This window comes from Manis pentadactyla, chromosome 4 (genome assembly GCF_030020395.1).
Source record: "Manis pentadactyla isolate mManPen7 chromosome 4, mManPen7.hap1, whole genome shotgun sequence".
Taxonomy (NCBI): domain Eukaryota; kingdom Metazoa; phylum Chordata; class Mammalia; order Pholidota; family Manidae; genus Manis; species Manis pentadactyla.
Window position 1 is genome coordinate 136,684,570 of NC_080022.1, and position 22,651 is coordinate 136,707,220.

Genomic DNA, 22,651 nt, shown 5'->3' on the forward strand with positions numbered 1-22,651 from the left:
GTCAGGTCTGAGCCAGAGCAAGAAGCTTTTTTGGCTCACTAGTGGCAAATGGAATCTAGTGGACAAAGCTCTGGGGGTGGGTGGGTGGGGGCAGCGTGGGGTGTATGGGAAGCCTCCTTGGATTTGCCATCAGGAGACCAACCAGGCTTGAGTTCTAGTTCCACCTTGACAAACATTTAACTTCTTGGAGCCTTGGTTTTTCTCCTTTTTAAAATAGGGTAATAATTCCTGCCTGGCTTCCCTACAGGTCTGAGGCGCAAATGAGATAATGGCTGGGAAAGCACCTTGCAGAGTCTGAAGTGCAGGACCACTGGGTAATGGCAGCAGTGGCAGTGAGGTGATGAAACTGGTTCTGCTGGCCTTGGACAGAAACTGCTGCTTGTGGCAGAACCAAGATCAAACTGCTCTGACAGCTTGCGCGTTTTAAAAGCAAAATCCTTAAACAGTTAAGACTTGGGAAGTATCAGCGAGGTAAAGGGAAGATAGCGTCTCAGCTGCCTAGAAGACTGTGCAAGGTTGCAACCCTGGGCAGTGGGATGGTTAGAATGACCTCCAGCAGTCTTCAGACCTGAGGCTGGGGTTGTCCTCCCAGGCTTGCAGTTCTCTATTTTCTTTTAGAAGGCTCTGGAGGCAGGCAGAACCTCAGAAGTAAGCTGTTTATCTTTAAGGTTTTTTGGTTTATTTTTAAATTTCTGACTGTGATGGTATTTATTTTTTCCTTTTCCTTTTCCCCCCACTTCTCCAGCTCAGCATCAGAAAGAGACCATCTGTCCCCTGCTTTGCCTGCGGCCATTTTAGAACCAACACTAGGCTGCTTCAATTCTGGTCCCCTCTGCTTCCCTCCTTCCCCCAGCTGCTGACTTTCTCTCCTCTGCACTCCTCCCCAAAACCTCTCAGCCAGCTCCCTCCATGTGTCGGCTACCCACCTGTGAAGACCTCTGGCCTGGATAGAGCCACCAGCCCAGGACCCCTGTCTGAGGCAGCCCTGTGGGGAAGCTGGGCTTTGAGAAGCCTGGAGGGGAAATGCTCCCAACCTCCATGCCTAGGCAGGGCCCCCTCTGCTCTGACTGATTTCTGATTACAGTGGTATTTGTGTTCATGTATGTATCATGTCTGAACTTGTTTGTGCCTCTCTGTGTGACTGCAAGTGTGTGTATGCATCTGTGTTCATGTTCATGTGTGTGTCCTGGCATGGAGGCCCAGGAAGAGTGGCTTTATAACTACCTCTCCCCACCAGCACGTAAACACCTGTCTTGGTTTCTTTCTCTCCCCTCAACTCCCAGAGTTTACTTGGTTTCCTCCCTTCTTGCACTCCATTCCCACAAAAACATACATAGCGGGTGATAAACAGAGGACTACTACTTCACAGTACGGAACCAGAATAAAAGGATACGATGCAGTTCCACAGTGAGAGGTAGGGTTAGCCCAGAGCAGACGGAGAGTCAGTTTTAGGGAATGATGAAAGCTGGGAAAAGGAGTTTTTGGGAGGTTTTGTTAGAGCCCAGTTTATTATTGGACATGATGGGTGATGGGGAATTGATGAGGATTTTAACCTTCCTTTCCTTCTCCCTTCCTTCCAGTGTGTTGGCTCAATGAAGAGGTGCCCCGATGATCCCACTCCTCCATTGACTTCCTTTCGCACCATAGGAACATTTCATCTGTCTCATGCTTTGGCTCTGGGCATACTTTCCACCCTGCGCGCTTTGGGGTAGGAGTAGGGGTAACGTGACGCATTTCCCTGGCTGCCTTGGGGGTAGGTGGAGACTGACTGGGGCCTCAGAGGGCCACCCCTGTCAAAAGGCAGGCATCTGGATCCATTGGGTCTGTGGGGCTGTGTTCATTTTCTCTGCTTGCGTAGGATGAGGTGACCTGATAAAACTTTTCCGTTGCTTCCTATCCCAGCCTACACATCCACTCCCATTTTTTTCCTCTTACACACATACTCTCTCACAAACATGCTGCCTCCTGTAATTTTTTCTCATGTGCATGCACATACACATCCTTTAGCTACTCACAGCTAATTGAAGGATGTCTAAGTCTCCACCCCTGCACAGAATACTCTGCACCTTCTGTGTCTCAGCCGGTACTGAGTGCAGCCTGGGCCCTGTGGGACTTGAACTGTTGGGGAAACCTGTCTGCCCTGTCTCTCATGCCATTTGCCCCTGTCCCAGTGGTAGTTTTAGACTATCTCCTGTAGAAGGGGTTTAGGGTTAGTAATCTGGTTGTTGGTAGTGGAGCTAAGGGATGGGGTTTAAAGCTGCATTTGCGTAACAGGCAGTGTTTTAGCACTTAGATGGCTGGGGTTTTAGGGGTGACTTTGAGTCCACTGATGTGCTCCTGGGAGGTTGAAGGCCCTTCCCCAAGGCTGTGCCTTGGTCCCTCACACTGCCTTTGCCGCCCTCTTCCTCCTTGTGTGGGCCTTCTGGGTCACAGGAAGAGCTGAGGAAAATAGGCCTATTGTCTTCTTCTGGCAGACTGGAGGGCCTCAGCCCAGCCCCGTCCCAGTACCAGATAAATAGAGGCTCCACAGGTCCTGGCAGCCCTGCTCTTCCAGGGCAACAGAGTGGTTTGGCTTTGGACTCCATTATGCCAGCTCTTGGGTCCCACTGTAGGCCACAAGTTCCCATTCTTGTTCCCTGGTGGCCCTCTCCTTTACGCCCCCTGCACTAGCTGTTTGTCTGAACCTGTGGGCCTCTGTGGAGTCCTGGTGTGCTTGGCATAGGAGTGAGCCTGTCTCCTGATGCCAGAGTTGGGGTTGTGGCCCCCTCCCTTAGCCCCTGTTCTCCTCTCCCCCCATACCCTGTGCTGCCCCACCTCCTGGCACTGCTCCCCTGTTGGAGGTAGGATGGCACCTTGCCCAGGTTTGGGAAGGGCACTGGTTACAGCAGCAGGACCTGCCAGGGCACGTGCAAGTGAATAATCACTGCTGGGCCTGAAGCGCCGGAGAGACCAGTCCTTCCCTTGTCTCTTTCCCAAGGGCTTCAGCCCTTCCCCAGACTTTATGGTTCCAATTCTACCTACTAATCCAGCAGCCTCCCAGAATCTCCTGGAATTCTTAATGGGTGGGCCCTTCCAGCTCTGAAATTCTGTAATTATAAGACTCATGGGTCAGCAAAAATGTGGGGGATACATTTTCCCATTCTGCCTGCTTCTCCTCCTGTTGCCTCACAGGCAATCTTACCCCTTCATTTTAGCCTATGTAACTTTTCTCAACACGTTAACTCTCTCCTCTGTGTTGGGGTCTGTGATTTATAAGCTCCTAGAAGGTAGAGCAGGGTTTAAGAAGTCATGCATTTAAAAAAAAATTTAAAAAAAAATTGTTGACTAATATTAATAACAGTTTGCGTTTGTTATAGTAGTTCGAGAAAAAAAAAAACCTTTACCCCTCAGGGGATTTCCTTTACATGCAAAGCAGACACAGCATGAATGACTTTCCCCATTTGGAGACAGGCAATCTGAAGTACCATGGGAAGAGGCATATCATTAGAGGAGGTGCTGTTAGCAGGACAGGACTGAAGGCCAGTGTTCTAGTCTGCCAACTCTGAACCACTTCCAAGAAATGTGACTCCAAATGTAAGGTGCTTCCTTTTGCCCATTCTGTCATCACCCTTTCATCCTGGATTCCACTGTGATTCCAAACCTTTCCCATACATTTCTAGGTTTCTGCACACAAATAGGGGGTAATTGGGGTTTTCTCCTCTCCTTCACTTGTCCTACAGCCTTGGCTAACTGCTCACTCATCATTGAGCTTCAGTTCATACCTCCACTGCCACTGTATCCCAGCCTCTAAACTGCACTGTGATCTGGCAGTCCTGAAACTTTCATACATGAACTCTTTTGCAATTTCTCTTGGGAAATAGTTGACAGCCTTCATTTTTAATCTAATCTCAATCTGTTTTACCATGGCATTAAAATGACTTCCTGGTTTCCAGGAAGGGAAAGGATAATGTCAGTTGGGGCTGGGCCCTAGGAGTCAGACTACCTGCCTTGCTGTTTATCAGAGCTATGTTCGCCATATCCTCTTTGTTCTTTCTCCAGATACGAGTATAGGAGGGGTCCAGGGAGTCCCTTTAGGGTCAGCAGTAAAAGGAAGAGCCCAAGGCCAGTTTGGCCTGGTTCCCTCCTGGCCAGACCTAGTGAACAGAGCCCTTGATGTAGGTGTGAATCAGCATCTTGGGAAGGATTGAGGTGCTGTGCCAAATTGCCACTCTGTGTACATTTATGAAGCACATAGCATGTGATTCTGAAGCATAAGGCAGTGCCTTCCGGAAATCTCCGAGCTTTGGCCGAGGAGACTAACACACCTGAAATCACAAAGGGGGATTTGAGACAGAGCAAAGTTTGAAGAGACAACTTTCTTTCTGCATCCTTACCAGCCCTCTGGCTGCATGTTTCCTCTTCGCCCACCCAGCTCGGTGCCTCTTCTCTTCCCCTAGTTCTTTATCCTAAACTTATCCTGGAAAGCTTTCTTTGACCAAACCCATTCTGCCTTGCTCTGTCTGGCATGTAAACATTAAATCAGCAAGCACTGGAGTACCTCATGTATACTCAGAAACATACCTGCTGTGGTAGGGAAGCAGGAACAGGCAACAGGCACTTCCTGAGCTGTGCCTGGCAGCATCCTGAATGAGCTGCATTATCACTGTAGGTGTGGTGCTGGCTTTAAATGTGTGTGTTAAACATGGACCCTTGCATTGCACATGGCATTACATCTACCTGGATAGTATTAACAGAGAGTTAACATCACTGTTGTCTCTTCATACCTGAATGTGGATAATTGTAAATTGTAGGCAACATCATACAATGTAGAGCACAGTGCATGCTGCCCCTGACAGTTTTTGACCTACACAAAGAAATCTGTTCATTGCCTCAGAGTCCTGTTCTCCAGTAATTGATTCCAGCACTTTTATGATGATACCTTCCACAGCCTCTCCATCAACAAAGCATTTATGCTGTTTTCATTTATATACAATATTGGAGGTAAGAAATGCTTAGTAACATTGAGTGAGTGAAAGAAAGCAACCACAAACTGTTACTCCACATGCTCACCATGCAACAAAAGTAGCTTTGTGCATGTACAGGCTCCCAGCCATACAGATAATGCTGCTGTATTTTTCATTCAGGCAACTCTATCAGCACAGTCTGCATCACTCTCATTCTGTGTAGTACCTGGGTACCACCTGAGCATGGTTACTGCCCTTGAAGAGCTTCTCTTCCAGTTGGGGAGATGAGACATAATCACGTGAAAAACTAAGTAATGATGCTGTTGTCCGGCTTATTTGCTTGCAAGAAATCTGCTCAAGCTAGATCAGATAAAGGGACAGTTAGAGCATAGACTCTGGAGCCAGACCACAAGCATTCAAATCCTGGCTCTGCCACTGAATGAGCTCTTTGACCTTGGACAAGTTACTTACCTTCACTGAGTCTTGGTTTCCTCATCTGTAGACTGGGAATAACAACAGTATCAATATCATAGAGTTTTGTGGGGCTTAAATTGATTGGTATGTATAAAGCACTTAGACCAGTGCTGGCTACCAAATATTAATTTACTTTAAGATCCAGAATCTCATTAACAGTCTGGGCATATGAACTGCAGTGTAGCCAGTTTCTTGGAACTGGAACTGTAGCTTGGTTCTAGATTCATGATGACACCAGGGGACAGCTAGAAGCAATCAGTCTTTCCCCCACTTCCATCTGCCTCCACTCTGCTTTGTTCTCAGCAGGCACTCTCTGCTCACTGACAGCCTCTGTTTTCCTTTACCTGAGATCATCGGGGCCTCTGCAGCCCTAACCTGTCATGTTCTGTCTGGCATCTTCCCTCTGGGTCTTAGTTGAAGTGTCTGAAGGGGAGAAAATTTGCTCTAGCTCATTTTTTCTCTTAGTCTGGCTACCCTTGGGTGAGAAACTCACCAGTTGGATTCATGAGCCATGGCTGGGGCAAGAAAGGGACCAAATGGTCCCTTAGGTGACAGGAGCTTTGAGCTGGGAAGACAGGCCTTGGAGTCAAAGTTTTGAGGTCAGACCTTGGCTCAACCACTTCTGGCTGTGTGTAACCCTAGGCAAGCCATTTAATTTCACTAAACTTCCTTCTCCTGTGAAATGATGCACCAACAGCACCCACCTCAAACTTCATTATGAGATTATACTTCTAAAGCACTTAGCAGTACCAGGAACAAAGAAAATGCTCAAAAATTGCTAGCTACTTCATGAAACCATAAAACTCTTAGAAAAAAATATAGGCAAAAATATCTTGGACATAAACATGAGCAACTTCTTCATGAACATATCTCCCCGGGCAAGGGAAACAAAAGCAAAAATGAACAAGTGGGACTATATCAAACTAAAAAGCTTCTGTACAGCAAAGGTTACCATCAGTAGAACAATAAGACATCCTACAGTATGGGAGAATATATTCATAAATGACAGATCCGATAAAGGGTTGACATCCAAAATATATGAAGAGCTCACACACCTCAACAAACAAAAAGCAAATAATCCAATAAAAAAATGGGCACAGGATCTGAACAGACACTTCTCCAAAGAAGAAATTCAGATGGTCAACAGACACATGAAAAGATGCTCCACATCGCTAATCATCAGGGAAATGCAAATTAAAACCACAATGAGATATCACCTCACACCAGTTAGGATGGCCAACATCCAAAAGACAAACAACAACAAATGTTGGCGAGGATGTGGAGAAAGGAGAACCCTCCTACACTGCTGGTGGGAATGTAAATTAGTTCAACCATTGTGGAAAGCAGTATGGAGGTTCCTCAAAAAACTAAAAATAGAAATACCATTTGACCCAGGAATTCCACTCTTAGGAATTTACCCTAAGAATGCAGAAGCCCAGTTTGAAAAAGACATATGCACCCCTGTATTTATCGCGGCACTACTTACAATAGCCAAGAAATGGAAGCAACATAAGTGTCCATCAGTAGATGAATGGATAAAGAAGATGTGGTACATATGCACAATGGAATATTATTCAGCCATAAGAAGAAAACAAATCCTACCATTTGCAACAACATGGATGTAGCTAGAGGGTATTATGCTCAGTGAAATAAGCCAGGTGGAGAAAGACAAGTATCAAATGATTTCACTCATCTGTGAAGTATAACAACAAAGCAAAAACTGAAGGAACAAAACAGCAGCAGACTCACAGAACCCAGAATGGACTAACAATTACCAAAGGGAAAGGGACTGGGGAGGATGGGTGGGAAGGGAGGGATAAGGGGGAAAACGGGGCATTACGATTAGCACACATAATGTAGGGGGGTGGGGGCACAGGGAATACAAAGAAGATAAGTAATGATTCTATAGCATCTTACTATGCTGATGGACAGTGACTGTAATGGAGTATATGTGGGGGACTTGATAATAGGAGTCTAGTAGCCATGATGTTCAAGTAATTGTACATTAACAATATAAAAAAAATTACAAAGCAGCTGAAAAATGAACATATGATTTTACAAAATAAAGGTCATACAAAATATATACATACAAAAATTGCTAGCTACTTGATTATTGAGGGGGTATGGGAAGAGTGGGTAATGAGAGATCTTCACAGAAAATATGGGAGATTATATAAGGCAGTGAAGATTAGGGCCATAGCACTGGGACAGATACTGGACTGCTCAGAGGAGAGTGCTGGGAAGGTTTTTAGACCCCAGCTTAAACATGTCACCCTCAGTAGAGCCTTCCCCTGATTCCTCAGGCTCGGTCAAGTTTCTTCTCTTAGTGCCCTGTACTTCTCCACAGGATGGGGCTGAGACGTGCCACAGTTATTATTGGAGAAGTGGTTGTGGAGTTGTTCAGTGTTTCTGATTCCCCCATCACAATGGAAACACCCTTGCACTAGGGACTGCCCCCATTATATTCTCTACTATATTCCTGAGCCTAACATAGCTCCTGGCACACAGTATGGAAGTAATACATAGTCATTAGGGTGGCAGCTCTGTAGAATATGGACTTGAGCATTTAGAATCATAGAATTAGAACTGGAAAGTTTTCTTGTCTTGTTGAAAGGGAAACCAGAGAGGTAAGTGACTTACCCCCAAACACACAGCCTGTTAGCAGCAGAACCAAGAATAGAAACCAAATTGCCTGACTCTTAATCATATAACTGATTGTATTTTATCATTTTCTGTGTTTGTCTCAGGACATTTTCATATGTGTTATTAGACCAGAAGCACTTTGAGGGCTCCCTTCCATGTTGGTAGGGTGGCTTTCTTAGAGTGGAAACTTCACTAATGAACAATTTATTGAGCACTATGGGAGGTGCTCTTAGGATTATTATTTTTTAATAACAATTTTACTGGTATGTAAATCACAGCATAAAATTCACACTTTCAGAGTATTTTAGAGTGGTTTTTAGTGTATTCTCAGACTTGCTATCTCCACTGTCTAATTTCAGAGCATTTCAATCTGCCCCAAGTAAATCTAGTACCCATTATCAGTCACTAACATTCCTTCCTCCACTCAGCCCTTGGAAACCACTAATCTAGTTTCTGTCCCTGTGGATTTGCCTGTTAGGGCTTTTCACATAAATGGAGCCATAGAACATAAAACCTTTTTAGACTTGCTTCTTTCATTTAGTGTGTTTTCAAGATTCATCAGATGTTGTAGCATATATCATTACTTCATACCTTTTTATTGCCAAATAATAATCCATTGTATGAATATATAACCATTCATCAGTTGATGGACATTTGGGTTTCTACTTTTTGACTGTTTTGAATAGGCTGCTATGAACATGCATGTACAGATTTTTGTGTGTACATATGTTTTCAGTTCTCTTGAGTATCTACGTACAAGTAGAATTGCTGGGTCATGGGAAAAAATTTTCTGTTTTACATTTTGAGGAACTGCCAAACTGTTTTCCAAAGTGATACACCATTTTACTTTTCCACCAGCCATGTATGAGGATTCCAAGTTGTCCACATCCTTGCCAGTACTTGTTATTGTTCATCGTTTTGAGTGTATCTGGGTGTGAAGTACCTTCTGGTTTTGGTTCACATTTCCTATTAACTAATGATGGACATCTTTTCATGTGCTTCTTCTTAGAAACAGTATATATCTTCTTTGGAGAAATATCTATTCAGATCCTTTGCCCTTTTTTATTTGGGTTATTTGTCTTTTTTTGTTGCATTATTTCTTGAGTCCTTTTTTTAGTATTCTGAATACAGGTCCCTTATTAGAGACAAGAACTCTTATTTGATATATAATTTGCAAATGTTTTCTTCTATTCTGTGGGTTGTGTTTTCGCTTTCTCGATGGTGTCCTTCGAAGCACAAAGTTTTAAAATTTGAGGAAGTAAGAACCTATTGCCTGATCCAAGGTTATGAAGATTTACTCCTATGTTTTCTTTTAAGACTTTCACAGTTTTGGCTCTTACCTTTTTAGGCCTGTGATCTATTTTGAGTTAATTTTTGTACATAATATGAGGTAGGGGTCCAACTTAATTCTTTTGCATGTGGATGTCCAGTTGTCCCAGGATGATTTGTTGAAGGATTGTTGAATGGACTTGGTGCTCTTGCTGAAAATCAGTTAACCACAAATTTATTTATTTATTTATTTATTTATTTTTTGAATTTTGAGTAGTAATTTATATGTTTGCATATGAGTGTTTTCTGATTTGAAAGTACAAATGTGGAGAGTAAACCCATTGTTAGATTACATTCCAGATTTTTAAAAAAAATCATTTCACTCTTACAAAATGGATTATTTAGACTGGAAGGAAATAGAATCTACTGTCCTTTGTGGTTGTTGCTTCATTTTGATTGTTTCCATTTTTTTTTTAATTTGCCTCTCAGGAACATATTCAAAGGGAAACTGGACAGTTTGCTGTTCATTCATCAAAATGATAAGGCACTTTCTTTTTTTCCACTTCAAAGAAGTTTGTAAAATCTTTTTTAAAAGGAAGGACTATACATGGACAGTGACTGCAATGGGGTATAGAGGGGGACTCGATAATATGGGTGAATGTAGTAACCACATTGTTTTTCATGTGAAACCTTCATAAGGATGCATATCAATAATACCTTCATTAAAAAATTGTATAAACAAATAGGCAAGGAATCTGAATCAACATTTCAATGAAGAAGATATACAAATGGCCAATAAACACATGAAAAGATACTCAACATCATTAATCATTAGGTAAATTCAAATGAAAACCAGAATGAGATACCACTTCCCATCCTAGAATACCTGTAATAAAAAAGACAATAACAAGTGTTGGTGAGGAAGTAGAGAAATTAGAGCACATATACATTGCCAGTGTGAATGTAAAATTATAAAGCCCATCTGGAAAATAGTTTGGAGATTCCTTGAAAAGTTAAATGTAGAATTAACATATTACAAAGTAATTCCACTCCTAGGTAAATACCCAAGAGAACTGAAAGCTTGTCAGCACAAAAGGTTTATTTTTGTACATTAATTTCAAAGCAGTGTTATTCATAATACCCCAAAAGTGGAAGCAACCCAAATGTCCATCAACTACTTAATGGATAAATCACAAATTTATTTTTGGAATCTGTTTTCGTTCATCGATCTTTATGTCTGTCATTATGACAGTATTCACTGTCTTGATTACTGTAACTTTGTAGTGAGTTTTGAAATTGAGAAGTTGCTAGCTACGTGTTATTGAGGGGATATGAAGAGGGTGGGTAATGAGAGTCCTCCAGCTTATTTCAGGATTGTTTCTTTTCTTCTGGATCCCTTTCATTTCCATATGATTTTTAGGATAAGCTGTCAATTTCTGCAAAAAAGCCAGCTAGTATTTTGATAGAAGTGCATTGAATCTGTAGGTATTAACAACCTTAAAACTTCTCATCCATAAACATGGGGTATCTTTCCATTTACTTAGGTCTTTAATTTCTTTCAATGTGTTAAGTTTTCAGCATACATGTCTAACATTTCTTTGGTTAAATGTATTCTTTTTGATGCTGTTGTAAGTGGAATTGTTTTCTTAATTTAGTTTTGGGATTATTTTTCATAGTATGTAGAAATACAATTGATTTTTGTATATTAATCTTATATTCTGTAACCTTGCTGAACTTGTTAATTCATTCTAACAGATTTTTAGTGAATTTCTTAGGATTTTCTGCATACAAGACTCTGTCATCTACACATACAGTTTTCCTCCTTCCATTTCAGTCCAGAAGCCTGTTCTCTCTTTTTCTTATCTAACTGCCCTGGCTAGAACCTGCAGTATAGCACTGAAAAGAAGTGGCAAGAATCAACCACCTTTTTTTACTCTTATTTAAAAATATATATCTCCTTTGTCCTATTCTTGAGCAACTCATGGTGGAGATGAGATTAATCAGTGAAACTGAGGTTGAAATTTCATGGGTGGGATAGCTTCTGGTACAAGTAGCTAGAGGTCTTCCTGAAAAATTAAAAAAAAAAAAACTTGGGATTTGGTTTGGCTAACAGGAAAGAGGTCATGTTTTAGTCAGTGTTTGCCACATGAATGTAGGTAAAATTGGGCGTGAGTTGAGTCCCTGAGGATAGACGTGCTGTAGTGCTGTCATCCTGGAGAGCAGTAGCTGATCACCCAGAGTGATGCTTGTCACCTGCTGCTGCTCAGGCTGCCTGACCTCACTGGATCCCTACTGCTTCCTGATAGCTTCACGCCTCTGGTCACCTGTTAGTAACCCCTTACAGTGTAGACGTTCTCAGAATGGGTCCCCTGGCGCTCAGCATCAGCATCACCTAGGGTGTCTCCTAAATGTATAGATTCCTGCTCTTCCCTGCAGACCTGTGCTGCTAAATCAGAGTCTCTGGAGCTGGATCTCAGGAGTCTTCTACCTGGGTTATTCTTACGTATCCTGAAGTTTGGGAACCACTACCCTGAAGCCCCCTGTATAGCACCTGTTCCCAAGCTTTTCTGCCTTATTCAGGCCCTTCATACCTTCTGCATTTGTTATCTTCCCTCCAACAAATTATTCAAGTAAAGCCATCAGGTATTTGTGGAGCCCCCTCATCTTCCTTCCCCTTTACCAGTGTTTCTTCACTTCCCATTTCTTCTTGTCCTCATTAGTTACCCTACCCATATCCTTGTCCCCATCCCTTCCCACCGGTCAACAGCTGGCTGGACAAGAACCAGATTTGCTGAGAACAGAGAGTTTGAACACCAAGACAAAGAGCTAGAGAAGTCCTACACAACATCTGTGCAGGAGGCAAGCCAGGACTGCATGGTGACTTCCCGGGAGCAGAGCACCTCCCCCTGGAGGTGCCTCTTCTAGATCACCAGCGAAGAGAGGGACCAAGCACACAGACAGGCACATATTTGAAAGGCCCACGTTTGAAGCCAGATCAGTGCATAAATTGAGTTGTGGTATACATTTCTGGGCATTCTTAATCCTTAATCCTATGTATGTAAGGGAAAAATTGGCACTGCTGTGTCTTATCACTTCTGTAGACCAGTGGAAAATACAGTTTACGGCCTGTGGACTACATATATACATGTGCATGTACACATAGGTATCATAAAAGCAACTCCCAAGCATCATCAGTCTCCTCTCTTTTTGTCTTCTTCCTTTCCACAAGCATGAGAGATCTTCCCAATTTTGGAAACCCTTTTGTCTGACCCTGCTACCTCCTCTAGCCACCATCTGACTTTTCCCTTCATCTCAAAGCTAGACTTCTCCACAGAGGGTCCTGCAACAGGCCCTCACTTCCTCATCACCATCTCTTCAGCCCCGCCGTTTGCCTTCTACTTTCACAGTGCAGTTCCCACAGAGCTTCCCACTGGCTTCCTAGGTGCTAAGCCTGGTGGTGTTTTCTCAGGCCTCTCTCACTGTCTCCTCCTCTGGGGAGGGGCTGTCTCTCTCAGTGTGCAGCACATGACCACCCCTTGGCGGCTGGCCTTGGCCCTTTGAGTCCTCTTTCCCTGTACACTCACCCTGGACATCTAGTCTCCTGTCTCCAGCTCTCACACTCATGAATATTCTCTAAGTCTTTACCTCCAGACTTTTGTTTCTGACTGCCTGATAGATATTTACTCCTGTGAGTTCCCTAACATCTCACTCAACATCCAAACCCAAACTGTTTCTCATCATCACATGGACTTCCCCACTCTTAATTTCCTGTTATCAGTTGGAAATTTAGCCAGCCTCCAAAGACAGCTCAGAAACTATCTTCTCTGGGGAGCCTGCCTGGGAGTCCCAACTTGGATTTACATCTGTCCCCTGAAAGTATGAATCAGGCTTTTTACCCAATCCAACTCCCTCTTAGTTGGTGTGAGGAAGATGAGGCCCTAAACAGTTAGATACTTGCTCAGCTAATGCCAGAGTTCTCACTAGAAAACCACTCTGCAGCGCTCTTTCTTCTGTGCCAAGCAATTTCTCAGTGCCATGAGTACTTGCATTCAGTTGCTTATACAGCATATAATCATACCCTGCTGTATAGCCCTGTTGCGGGACTTGGCATGTCTATAAAATGATAAAGTCTTTGAGGGACCTCCCATGTTTCTCACACATCACTGTGCTGCCTCCTGCTGTGTCTGATTGAGGAGTTGTCACAGTTTGTGCTCAGCATCTAATTGATGAAGGAAGGAAGAGAACTTGCCTTAGAGCTTTTCCTTGAATAGGCCTAGCCCAGTGCAGGGCAGACTAGACACTCAGTCACAAAATATTAATTGGTTGGTTGATGGGGCAACTTTAAACATCAGGCTGAAGTGTTTGACTCTCTTCTGTAAGGGTGGGAAGCCATATGGCTCTGGGCAGAAGATAAGATTAAGAAAGTGCCCGTTTAGAGGCTGAAATCTCTAAATTGGCAGCAGGAGCAGAAAGAAGAGTGGGGAGGGAGGAGCTCCAAGAGGGAGGAGCGAAGGGATTGACAGGGTGGCAGCTTCAGTAACTGAGAGGAAGAGACAACCAGGGATGGTTCAAGGGGAGAAAGGACAGAATGACTGATGTGGAGAAGGGAGTAGGGGAGTAGAGTTGGTACAGAGGCAGGCTTTGGTGTGGGAAATGGTGCTGCTGTTAGAAAGTGGAGAGCGGCTGGGCCTTTGGGGAGCATGTTGGATACCATGGCCGCTGGTCCTGTGCATGGTTTCAGAGTAACCCTTTCGAGTAGATGTGGTCACCTTGGCTTGTGGGTGAGGAAACAGGCTTGAAACCATTAACTTAGTAGCCAAACCCAGTGTGTCTGACCTCAAGGATTGTTCTTTCATCCCTCAGTGCCTCCCAAACAGATTGGGAGCTAAGATTTGAGGTGATGATAGTGTATCATTATGACTCTAACAAGCCCATCGTATTTTCCCTCTTAGATTAGGAGTGTCTGGAAAAATCATGACCAAAGGCCTTTCTCCTGTCTCCATCTGTCTCAGAAAGTTAGAAGAAAGGACTTTGCAACAGTCAGAATTAAGAGGCCCCAAAATGGATGAGACCTTTTTCTGGGGAGATTCTTAGGGAGCTATGTTACCTTCCTCTAAGTCTAGAATTGCCGACAGACAAAATAATTTCTAGGTTCCTGGCAGCTCGCAGGTTCAGAAAAACCTCTCCTTAGCCCCCACACTGCAGCGACAGTTTTTCCCTTTCCCGTAGGCCTGTTTTTTTCCGCAGACCTGTTCAATGTCATTGTTTAAGAAGCAGCTTCAGCTGGAGCTAAATAATTGAACATAGAATCATGAAGTTTTTGGTCTGGTCAGACCAGGCCACGCAGAGCATGTAAAGGAACCCCTCTGCACCTTCTCTCATGGGTCCCCCTGCTGTGGGTTGGGACGTTCTTTCAGGCTGTTGTGTGCCGGGCCCTGGGTGAGGTGCTGGACACACTGGTGAGCAAGAGGACTCAGGCCCTTTCTTCTGGGAATTTACAGACAAATAAATGCCTAATTTCGGTCATGATGATAGTGTTCTGATGGGGGAAGTACAAGGAGCTAGGGGTACATTTCCAATCCTCTAGTTTCCCTCTGAGAAAATGGACAAAGACAGGTACAGTGAGGATGCTCTAAAAAAGCCTCGGGCTGGTGTCTGCCTGGTCTCCACCATGCCCAAGTGATGGGCCCTGTGCACACTGGGTGGGTAAAGGTGAAGGCTTCTTTTGTGGGTTTTTAAGGAAATCCTGTACTGGTTTTCAAAGTCAGGGAGAAAGGAGTTTTAGAATATATACTTTCAGGATGATCAACACAGAGGCCCAAGTGTTGCCTGGAAAGCTTGTTTCCTAAATGGCCCCCTCACCTCTTCAGGTGGCCAGAGGTATGACGTGTGGTCAGCACTGGGGCTCCTCACAGCTCGCCGTTCCACCTCCCACCTCTCTCTCTCAAGAAGAAGTCCTGCCAGGAGGGTGTGGGTGGCCTCCCCGCAGCTGTGCTGTTCGCAGGCCTGCCTGCTCTTGGCCCAGCAGGCAATGAGCCTCTTTGGAGGCTTTGTCTGAGCCCTTTGGGCCCTCTCCTCCTGGCACTACCTGGCTCTGGAAAGCGGGAACTGGAAGTTCTCCCTTCGCACCACCCTCCCAGCAGCTCTCTCACAGCCACCTGCTCTCCCTGCTCTGTTCAGGTCCCTTATAGCCCCCAGATGCCCCAAACCCTGGCCCGGAGGTCCAGGGTCTCAGGAGGACTGGGAAGGGGAGGAAGACAAAAGGAGAGTGGCCCTCAAATTCTGGCCCCCTGATAGTGTTCCTCATCCCTGCTTTAAAAAAATGTAATAATAACAGTGATAATTAACTTTTATTGCACACACAGTGGACTCCAGGCACCCTTTTAAGCATTTTATGGGCATTGCCTCATTGAAAGTTGATGCCAACCCCAGAGGTGGGTGTTTGGGCATCCCCATTTTATAGATGAGGCCATGGACTCCCAGTGTTCATCCCTGAGTTTGAAATCAAGAGCACATCTGAAAAGCCAGCTAGGCTCTGACTTCTGTTTTCTCTCATGTTCTTCTGACTTTTCCCATAGAACTCTGTGCCAGTTCAGGAAAGGGGAAGCTGACCATTAGGGTTCTCCGTCCCAAGCTGCCTCCTAATATGCTAGTGTTCCCTCTTATCTCCTGATTGAATACCTCTTTCCCTCCTCTAGCTACATCTGATTGAAGTCCTGACATCTTGTTCTTTCTCTCTCCCTTCTTTTCCCTTCCTCCAGGACCCTGCTGGAATATTTGAACTGGTGGAGGTGGTTGGCAATGGAACCTATGGACAGGTGTACAAGGTGAGACAATTGGTGCAGAAGCATGAGCCTCTTTCATGGAGCCCTCCAAGAGGTGGAAGAAGTGGGCCCCAGGCCTGGAGATTTGGGGGGAGCTGTGAGAGATCCCAGAGGCCGGGGGCCTGGGGACAGGGGAGGGAGGACCTGGAGGAGAGAGGAGGAGAATACAAGTAATGAAGGAAGGAAGCACAGGAAGTGGGGTATGTTTGCTGGCCTCTGCCTCTGAGGAGAGCTAACCCTGGGTGTGGCAGGAGCAGATCTGGAGCTGGGTGGTGTGTAGGACAGGGACTCATGAGGACAGTGGCAATGGTACGGAGAAGTGTGTGTCAGAGCTCACCTGGGAATTCAGAGCAGAGCTCAGCTGAAAGATACAGGCGTGGCTTCTCCCAAGAGAACAGTACGAGCCAAGGGTTGGAGTTGGTGGACTAATGGATGACCTTCTGCAGAGGGCAAGTGGCTTTCTTGAGCTCCTACAGCTGGCCTGCAACAGGGCTGGAACAGAGCTCAGGCCTTCTGCTTTTGAGGTGCCTCTCTCTCCGATAGAAGTGACATTTCCTCGACCACTGACAGGAGCTTTTAGCCTGGCCAGGCCAGCCCTCTCACATGTCCTGACCACTGATCATGCTTAGGTGGGGGAGGTGGCTGCACCAGAAAGAGTAGATGCTGCCCCAGAGCTGGAGGTCCCCAGCGTGCACGCCTGGCTGCTGCAGCGCCAGGCACAGTGCTAGGTTTCTTCACAAGTCTCTGCATCTTGGTGCCTTTGTTTTCTGGGTCACGGGGACCATGTGGCTTTCTCTTCCCCTTCCTCCCTGGAAGCTTTGGGGTTCAGGTGCCATCCCCTTCTCCCATCTCTTGCCTGGTGGTTGCTATGGAAATAGTAGTGCTCTGTTATACTGCTTCTCCGGGCTTGAGGTCTTGAATGACTGCTGAGGATAAAAATAATCCAGGGGCTGGCAATGCCCATGTCCATCCCCATAAGGGGCTGCCTTCCCCGACCCTGCTTTTCCCCAGGAAGCTTTGGACTTTCCTGTCCAAGCCTGAGATAGCTTCCGCTAGGAGTTTCAAAAGGATAATGGGGGAGGCAGAGAATGGCAGGGACATACTCTAGGAGAAGTTTCTTTCTATTAGCACTGGTGATGGGGCATTGATACATGTCATTCAGCCCTTGTGTGTTTTTCCCTGCATTCCCTAAAATCTCAGCTGTTCTTATGCTTTCCTGTCAACAATAATAAAAAGCCTTAGGTAGGGAACCATAACAGTTCCAAGGCAGACCATCTAAGGACAGTAAGAGGGTGTCACCCTATTTCCTGGAAATCCCTTCCCTATTCTGAAAAAACCCCACCTATCCTGACAAATATTCCACCTGCTGCTTAAACTCCAGCTGGAAAAGTGCCCAACCTGAACCTCACCACCCTGCTCATCTCTGGAGCACGCCTGCATTACTTCTGCTTCAATAAACTGCTGCTCACCTCTGGGGTGGGGGAAGCCTTGGAAGAGGGGATGATTCTGGAAAAGGTGTCTGTTGAGAGAGAAGTCCCTGTCTAGAGGGGATATCACCACTGGTAGTTTGTCATGCCGAGAAGATGCCAGAGGCAAAGTTCCATCCTCTCCAGCCTCCTCCTCCAACCCCCTCCAGCTCCATCTGAGGATGGAGAAGGTATCTTTCACTCCCTGCTCTTTCAAACTATAGGAAGTCCAAGCCAGAGAGGCTGGAAGAGAACACAAATGTCTCTCTCATCTCCCTTGAGTGTTCTAGGGGAGGAGACCCTTCGTCTTAGTCTAGCTTAGCACTTGGAATCCAGGCTCTGTAGTTTTTCTGTAACCATATTGTTTACCAAATTGACCAAACCATAAATTGAGGTGTCTGGCTACCATGAGTGGCACTTTCTAGGACAGGAAACAGCCAAGGGGTGTGACCTCTCCCAGAAACAGGCCCCCCTTGAGCCTAGACCCAGGCCGCTCCATGCCTGGCTCTCTGTCTTGCAGGGTCGGCATGTCAAGACTGGGCAGCTGGCTGCCATCAAGGTCATGGACGTCACGGAGGTAGGGAGCTGTGTGGGGCAGTGGGAGGGAACATTGAGAAGGGGGTGGTTCTCAGTGCTTACCTCCTCCTGTTCACCTAGGATGAGGAGGAAGAGATCAAACAGGAGATCAACATGTTGAAAAAATATTCTCACCACCGAAACATTGCCACTTACTACGGGGCCTTCATCAAGAAGAGCCCCCCTGGAAACGATGATCAGCTCTGGGTGAGAAGTGACCCTCCCGCCTGCCCCCACACTCCCCAGACCTCCCTGTCTCCAGGCTGCTCATTTAGAACTAAGCATCAGTGCCCAGAGTCTCCTCTGCCAGCCCTTCCTCAGTACAAAGCCTGTCTTATGTCTGGATCCAGAGGCATCTCCTGACTCACACATTGTAGTCTCTTGTCCTCTGAGCATTTTGGTGGCAGAGGTCCTGGGGTTTGCCCCTTCCTTTGTCCTAACCTTACAGTGTCCTATGCATATGCAGTGAGCAGTGTATTCCTAGCAAGAGCTAGAATAGGTCAGCCCATCAGGTCTCCTGCCTTTATGCACAGCTCCTGGGAAAGCAACAGACTGAAATATTTGTGGGCAGCAACCGGTCTCAGACCCCTCCAGGCAGTGTATAGGTGCATCTGGATGACTCTTCTAACCAGAGCTTGCTGTAGCTCTTTTGGGCCTCCCCTAAATGCCCTCCTGGCCCAGAACATTCCTCAGAGTCATCGCCCATCCTAGCCCAGGCGCTGGTGCCAGCAGATCCCCTGGCCTTGCCCATTCTGGTAATCCACCCGGCTCCTGAGAGAGAGCAGTCAAAGGCATGGCTGCAGCTGTGGGGGCTGGTGCTCATGCCAGGCCTCCCCTCCCAGCAGTTGCCGGACCAGTACTTAGTGAGTACCTTCTGTGTGGCCTGCACAGATAAGCCTGAATCATGGTCCCTGCCTGCAAGGCACTTAGTCTTTTTGTGAGACACACACACACAGAGTAACAAGTTGTGTTGTTTTAACTGTCAACTCTGCATAGTGGGAATGATTAAGGACTAGAGGTTAGGCTGCTAGTGAGCAGGCGCCCCCTTCTGGACTCGTTGGACATTGTCCTTCCTGTGCTGGCTGGCTGGGGCCCACAGGTGGGGCATATGCAAATATATATCCCATCCAGCCTTTTTCTGCCATGGATGTGGCTTTTTGAGAATGAACTGTGAAAACATTTGGACAGACACACTGATTCCTAGGGATCAGTGTGCAGCTTGCCTCTGTGTGCAGTTTCTTCAGTCTCACCAAGCTACGGGTTGCCCCTCTCTGGTAGACCCCATGCACTGCCTGGCTCTGGCAGACCTGGGGAATTGCTGATTCTTAGCCCCTTGCCTCTGGGTTAGGGGTTGGCTGACTTTTTCTGAGGGGCCAGATAGCAACTATTTGGGGTTCTGTAGGTCATAAAGTCTCTGTCATAACTACTTCAATCATATGTTGTACCTTGAAGGCAGCCACAGATAATGCATAAATGAATGGGAACAGTAATGTCATATTCCCAAGAACCTTTATTTAGGACACTAAAATTTGAATTTCATATGATTATCTTTCTAACCATTTAAAAATGTAAAAACCATGCTTAGCTCACCAGCCGTACTTTGATGACCCCTGATCCAGAGCTGTAGTTCTTAACTGTTTTTGGGATTTGGGTCCCAGTGAGGATATGATGAAAACACCAGGCTCTCCCCAAGGAAAATGCACATACCCACATCCTTTGTCTACAATGTCAGGGATTCCTTTGGCTCTTACTCTGAACCCAGACTACCTCACTCAGCTCCATCTGCCCTGTCTTTCTTGATTATACCCTCCCCTTTCTGTCCTAATCTCTATGACTTTTATGAGCAGCCTCACAACACGTGTTCTCCAGCTTATACCAGTTCTGGCCCCAAGGTCTCTGATCCTCCTCCAGGGGACTGGCGGGGAAAGGAGGCCTTGCCTGACTGATGCTTTTCCTTCTGGTGCCTCGGTGGGCCTGTAGCTGGTGATGGAGTTCTGTGGTGCTGGCTCTGTGACGGATCTGGTAAAGAACACAAAAGGGAATGCCCTGAAAGAGGACTGTATTGCCTACATCTGCAGGGAGATTCTCCGGGTGAGCACCAGCCCCACCCCTTGGCTCACCTCCTTGAGCTAGAGCTTCTCCTTGGACATGGACTGTCTCTGCCCTGGGGAGGAGGTGTTGCTGTGCTCTCTTTAAGGAGCAGATGGCCTGATATGGGTGGGGGTGGGGCCAGCGTCCCAATGTTGGAGAACTCAGACTATTGGGACAGATGAATGCCTCTGTTTGCAAGCCCTGCTCTTCTCCACCTACAACCTTGCAGCTGCGGGACTTCTCCAGGAGCCACCATTCTGAGAAAGCTCCCACTGAAAGCTCAGCCTGTTCTTGAGCTCCTGGGTGGGGAGGGGCTGCTCTTTCAGACCAGCCCTGTTCAGACTGGCAGCTTCCTCTCCCCTTGGCACATGTTCAAATCCTCCAACACCAAGACTAACTTCCCCAACTCTCCTGCTTCAGGGTCTGGCCCACCTCCATGCCCATAAGGTGATCCATCGGGACATCAAGGGGCAGAACGTGCTGTTGACAGAGAATGCCGAGGTCAAGCTAGGTATGCTGGCTCCTTCTGAGGCAGAGGGGCCCTCTTACCTCCAGGACAGAATGAGAGGCCCTATTATTCCCTCTGGTGGTTCAGGTCCAACTTCCTGTAGGCTGGGAAGCGTCTTGTTTCCCCATCTCCTCAACTAGATGCGCTGCCTCCTGCTGAAAGTCAGTCAAGGAGTTTTTTTACTGCTGCCTGTTAGGTTCCAGGCATTGTGCAGGTCCCTCTAGGGAGATGGGATATTTTGGCTACTCCTGCATGGGATGCTGTCCTGTGGTTCTTTGATCTTGGTTTTTCCCTAAGACACAGGAAGACTAGGTCAGGTTCTTCAGGCTGTTGATGGCGTCTAAGAGATGCCAGAGAGCATCTGGGTAGGGCAAGGACCTGTGCTGCCCGGGGGCACACACATGCTGCCAGAGACAAGGGGAGCAGGCAGGTGCCATGCTCATTAAGACTCCCCTGTGTCTTCCCAGTGGATTTTGGGGTGAGTGCTCAGCTGGACCGCACTGTGGGCAGGCGGAACACTTTCATCGGGACCCCCTACTGGATGGCCCCGGAAGTCATTGCCTGTGATGAGAACCCTGATGCCACCTACGATTACAGGGTATGGAGCAGAAAATAGGGATCACAAAGGTCTCGTGGCTTGTTAGCAGTGAGGGGTTGCTGACATTTTGTGGCAAGGAGAGTGTGGATGGGAAGACTGGGTGAGTTGAGGACAGTGCAGGGTTGGAGGGGAGGGGCCTCAGGAAGGGGGGCGTGCAGGAAGCAGTTCTGAAGGGGAGGGGGTGAGTGCAGAGAGTTGGTAGGCATACTCATCTGTCCCTTGTCTCCCTTCTGTAGAGTGACATTTGGTCTCTAGGAATCACAGCCATCGAGATGGCAGAGGGAGCCCCCCGTAAGTGCAGAGTCTGGGAGAAAAGGGAGTGCCCAGAGAGTGGCTGTAGAGGGGAGGTGGGTCATGGTGAGAAGGGCTCCTTCAGGCTCTCAGTGTGGCAGAAGGGACTGATGGTGTCTCTTTTGTGTCTCAGCTCTGTGTGATATGCACCCCATGAGAGCCCTCTTCCTCATCCCTCGAAACCCACCCCCCAGGCTCAAGTCCAAGAAATGGTAGGTCTCTGGGAAGGAAGGAGGGTCTCTGGACAAGGCCACCCTGTCTTAACCTCCTGCATCCAGGCATGGGTCAGCACCATAGAAGAGGTGGGAGGTTGTGGCCCTGCAGCCCCAGGGCAAGGGCCCTGTGTTGGCATATGGAGAAGATAGGGATGTAGTTAAGGTGGCTTTTGGATGAAGGATACCCCCTTTTCCTCCTGCGACCACCCCACTTCCAAGGGATCCTCCCAGTATGAAACACTATCATTTCCAGGTCTAAGAAGTTCATTGACTTCATTGACACATGTCTCATCAAGACGTACCTGAGCCGCCCACCTACTGAGCAGCTGCTGAAGTTCCCCTTCATCCGCGACCAGCCCACAGAGCGGCAGGTCCGCATCCAGCTCAAGGACCACATCGACAGATCCCGGAAGAAGCGAGGCGAGAAAGGTCAGTGGGTGAGGAAGGAAGTGGCCAGTCTCAGTACACACATCAGCCCCTGCTCCTCTTCACCAGCCCTGGCTCCCCCGGCTCCCCTTCATGTTCCCCTCCCAGGCCCAGCTCTCCCTGTCCAAGGAGATTTTCTTTCCTAAACTTCCAACCACAGAGGGGTTTTTCCTTTTTAACCACCCAGTCCAAGTCAGCCTTCCAAAAGGGGTCACCCTTTTATATCCTTGCCAAAGCTCCTGTTGAGCACATGCATATGTAGGTGCACGTATGTATTCTGCCATATGCCACCCACTGTGGGGTCTAATCCCCATCTCTGTCCAGGCC

At 46.8% G+C, this 22,651-nt stretch overlaps 1 protein-coding gene across 13 annotated transcripts in view; it reads left to right on the top strand.

Moving 5' to 3' along the window:
• Positions 1-22,651, top strand: part of MINK1 (misshapen like kinase 1) — a 48,934-nt gene that overhangs the window by 16,048 nt on the left and 10,235 nt on the right. For all 13 annotated transcript variants that reach the window (XM_036895835.2, XM_036895837.2, XM_036895838.2 and 10 more), the window contains exons 2-10: positions 16,091-16,156; positions 18,140-18,196; positions 18,277-18,402; positions 20,176-20,286; positions 20,707-20,797; positions 21,262-21,392; positions 21,629-21,683; positions 21,817-21,895; positions 22,152-22,327. In XM_036895835.2, coding sequence (XP_036751730.2) covers positions 16,091-16,156; positions 18,140-18,196; positions 18,277-18,402; positions 20,176-20,286; positions 20,707-20,797; positions 21,262-21,392; positions 21,629-21,683; positions 21,817-21,895; positions 22,152-22,327 — 892 coding nt within the window. The remainder of the gene's footprint in view (positions 1-16,090; positions 16,157-18,139; positions 18,197-18,276; positions 18,403-20,175; positions 20,287-20,706; positions 20,798-21,261; positions 21,393-21,628; positions 21,684-21,816; positions 21,896-22,151; positions 22,328-22,651) is intronic.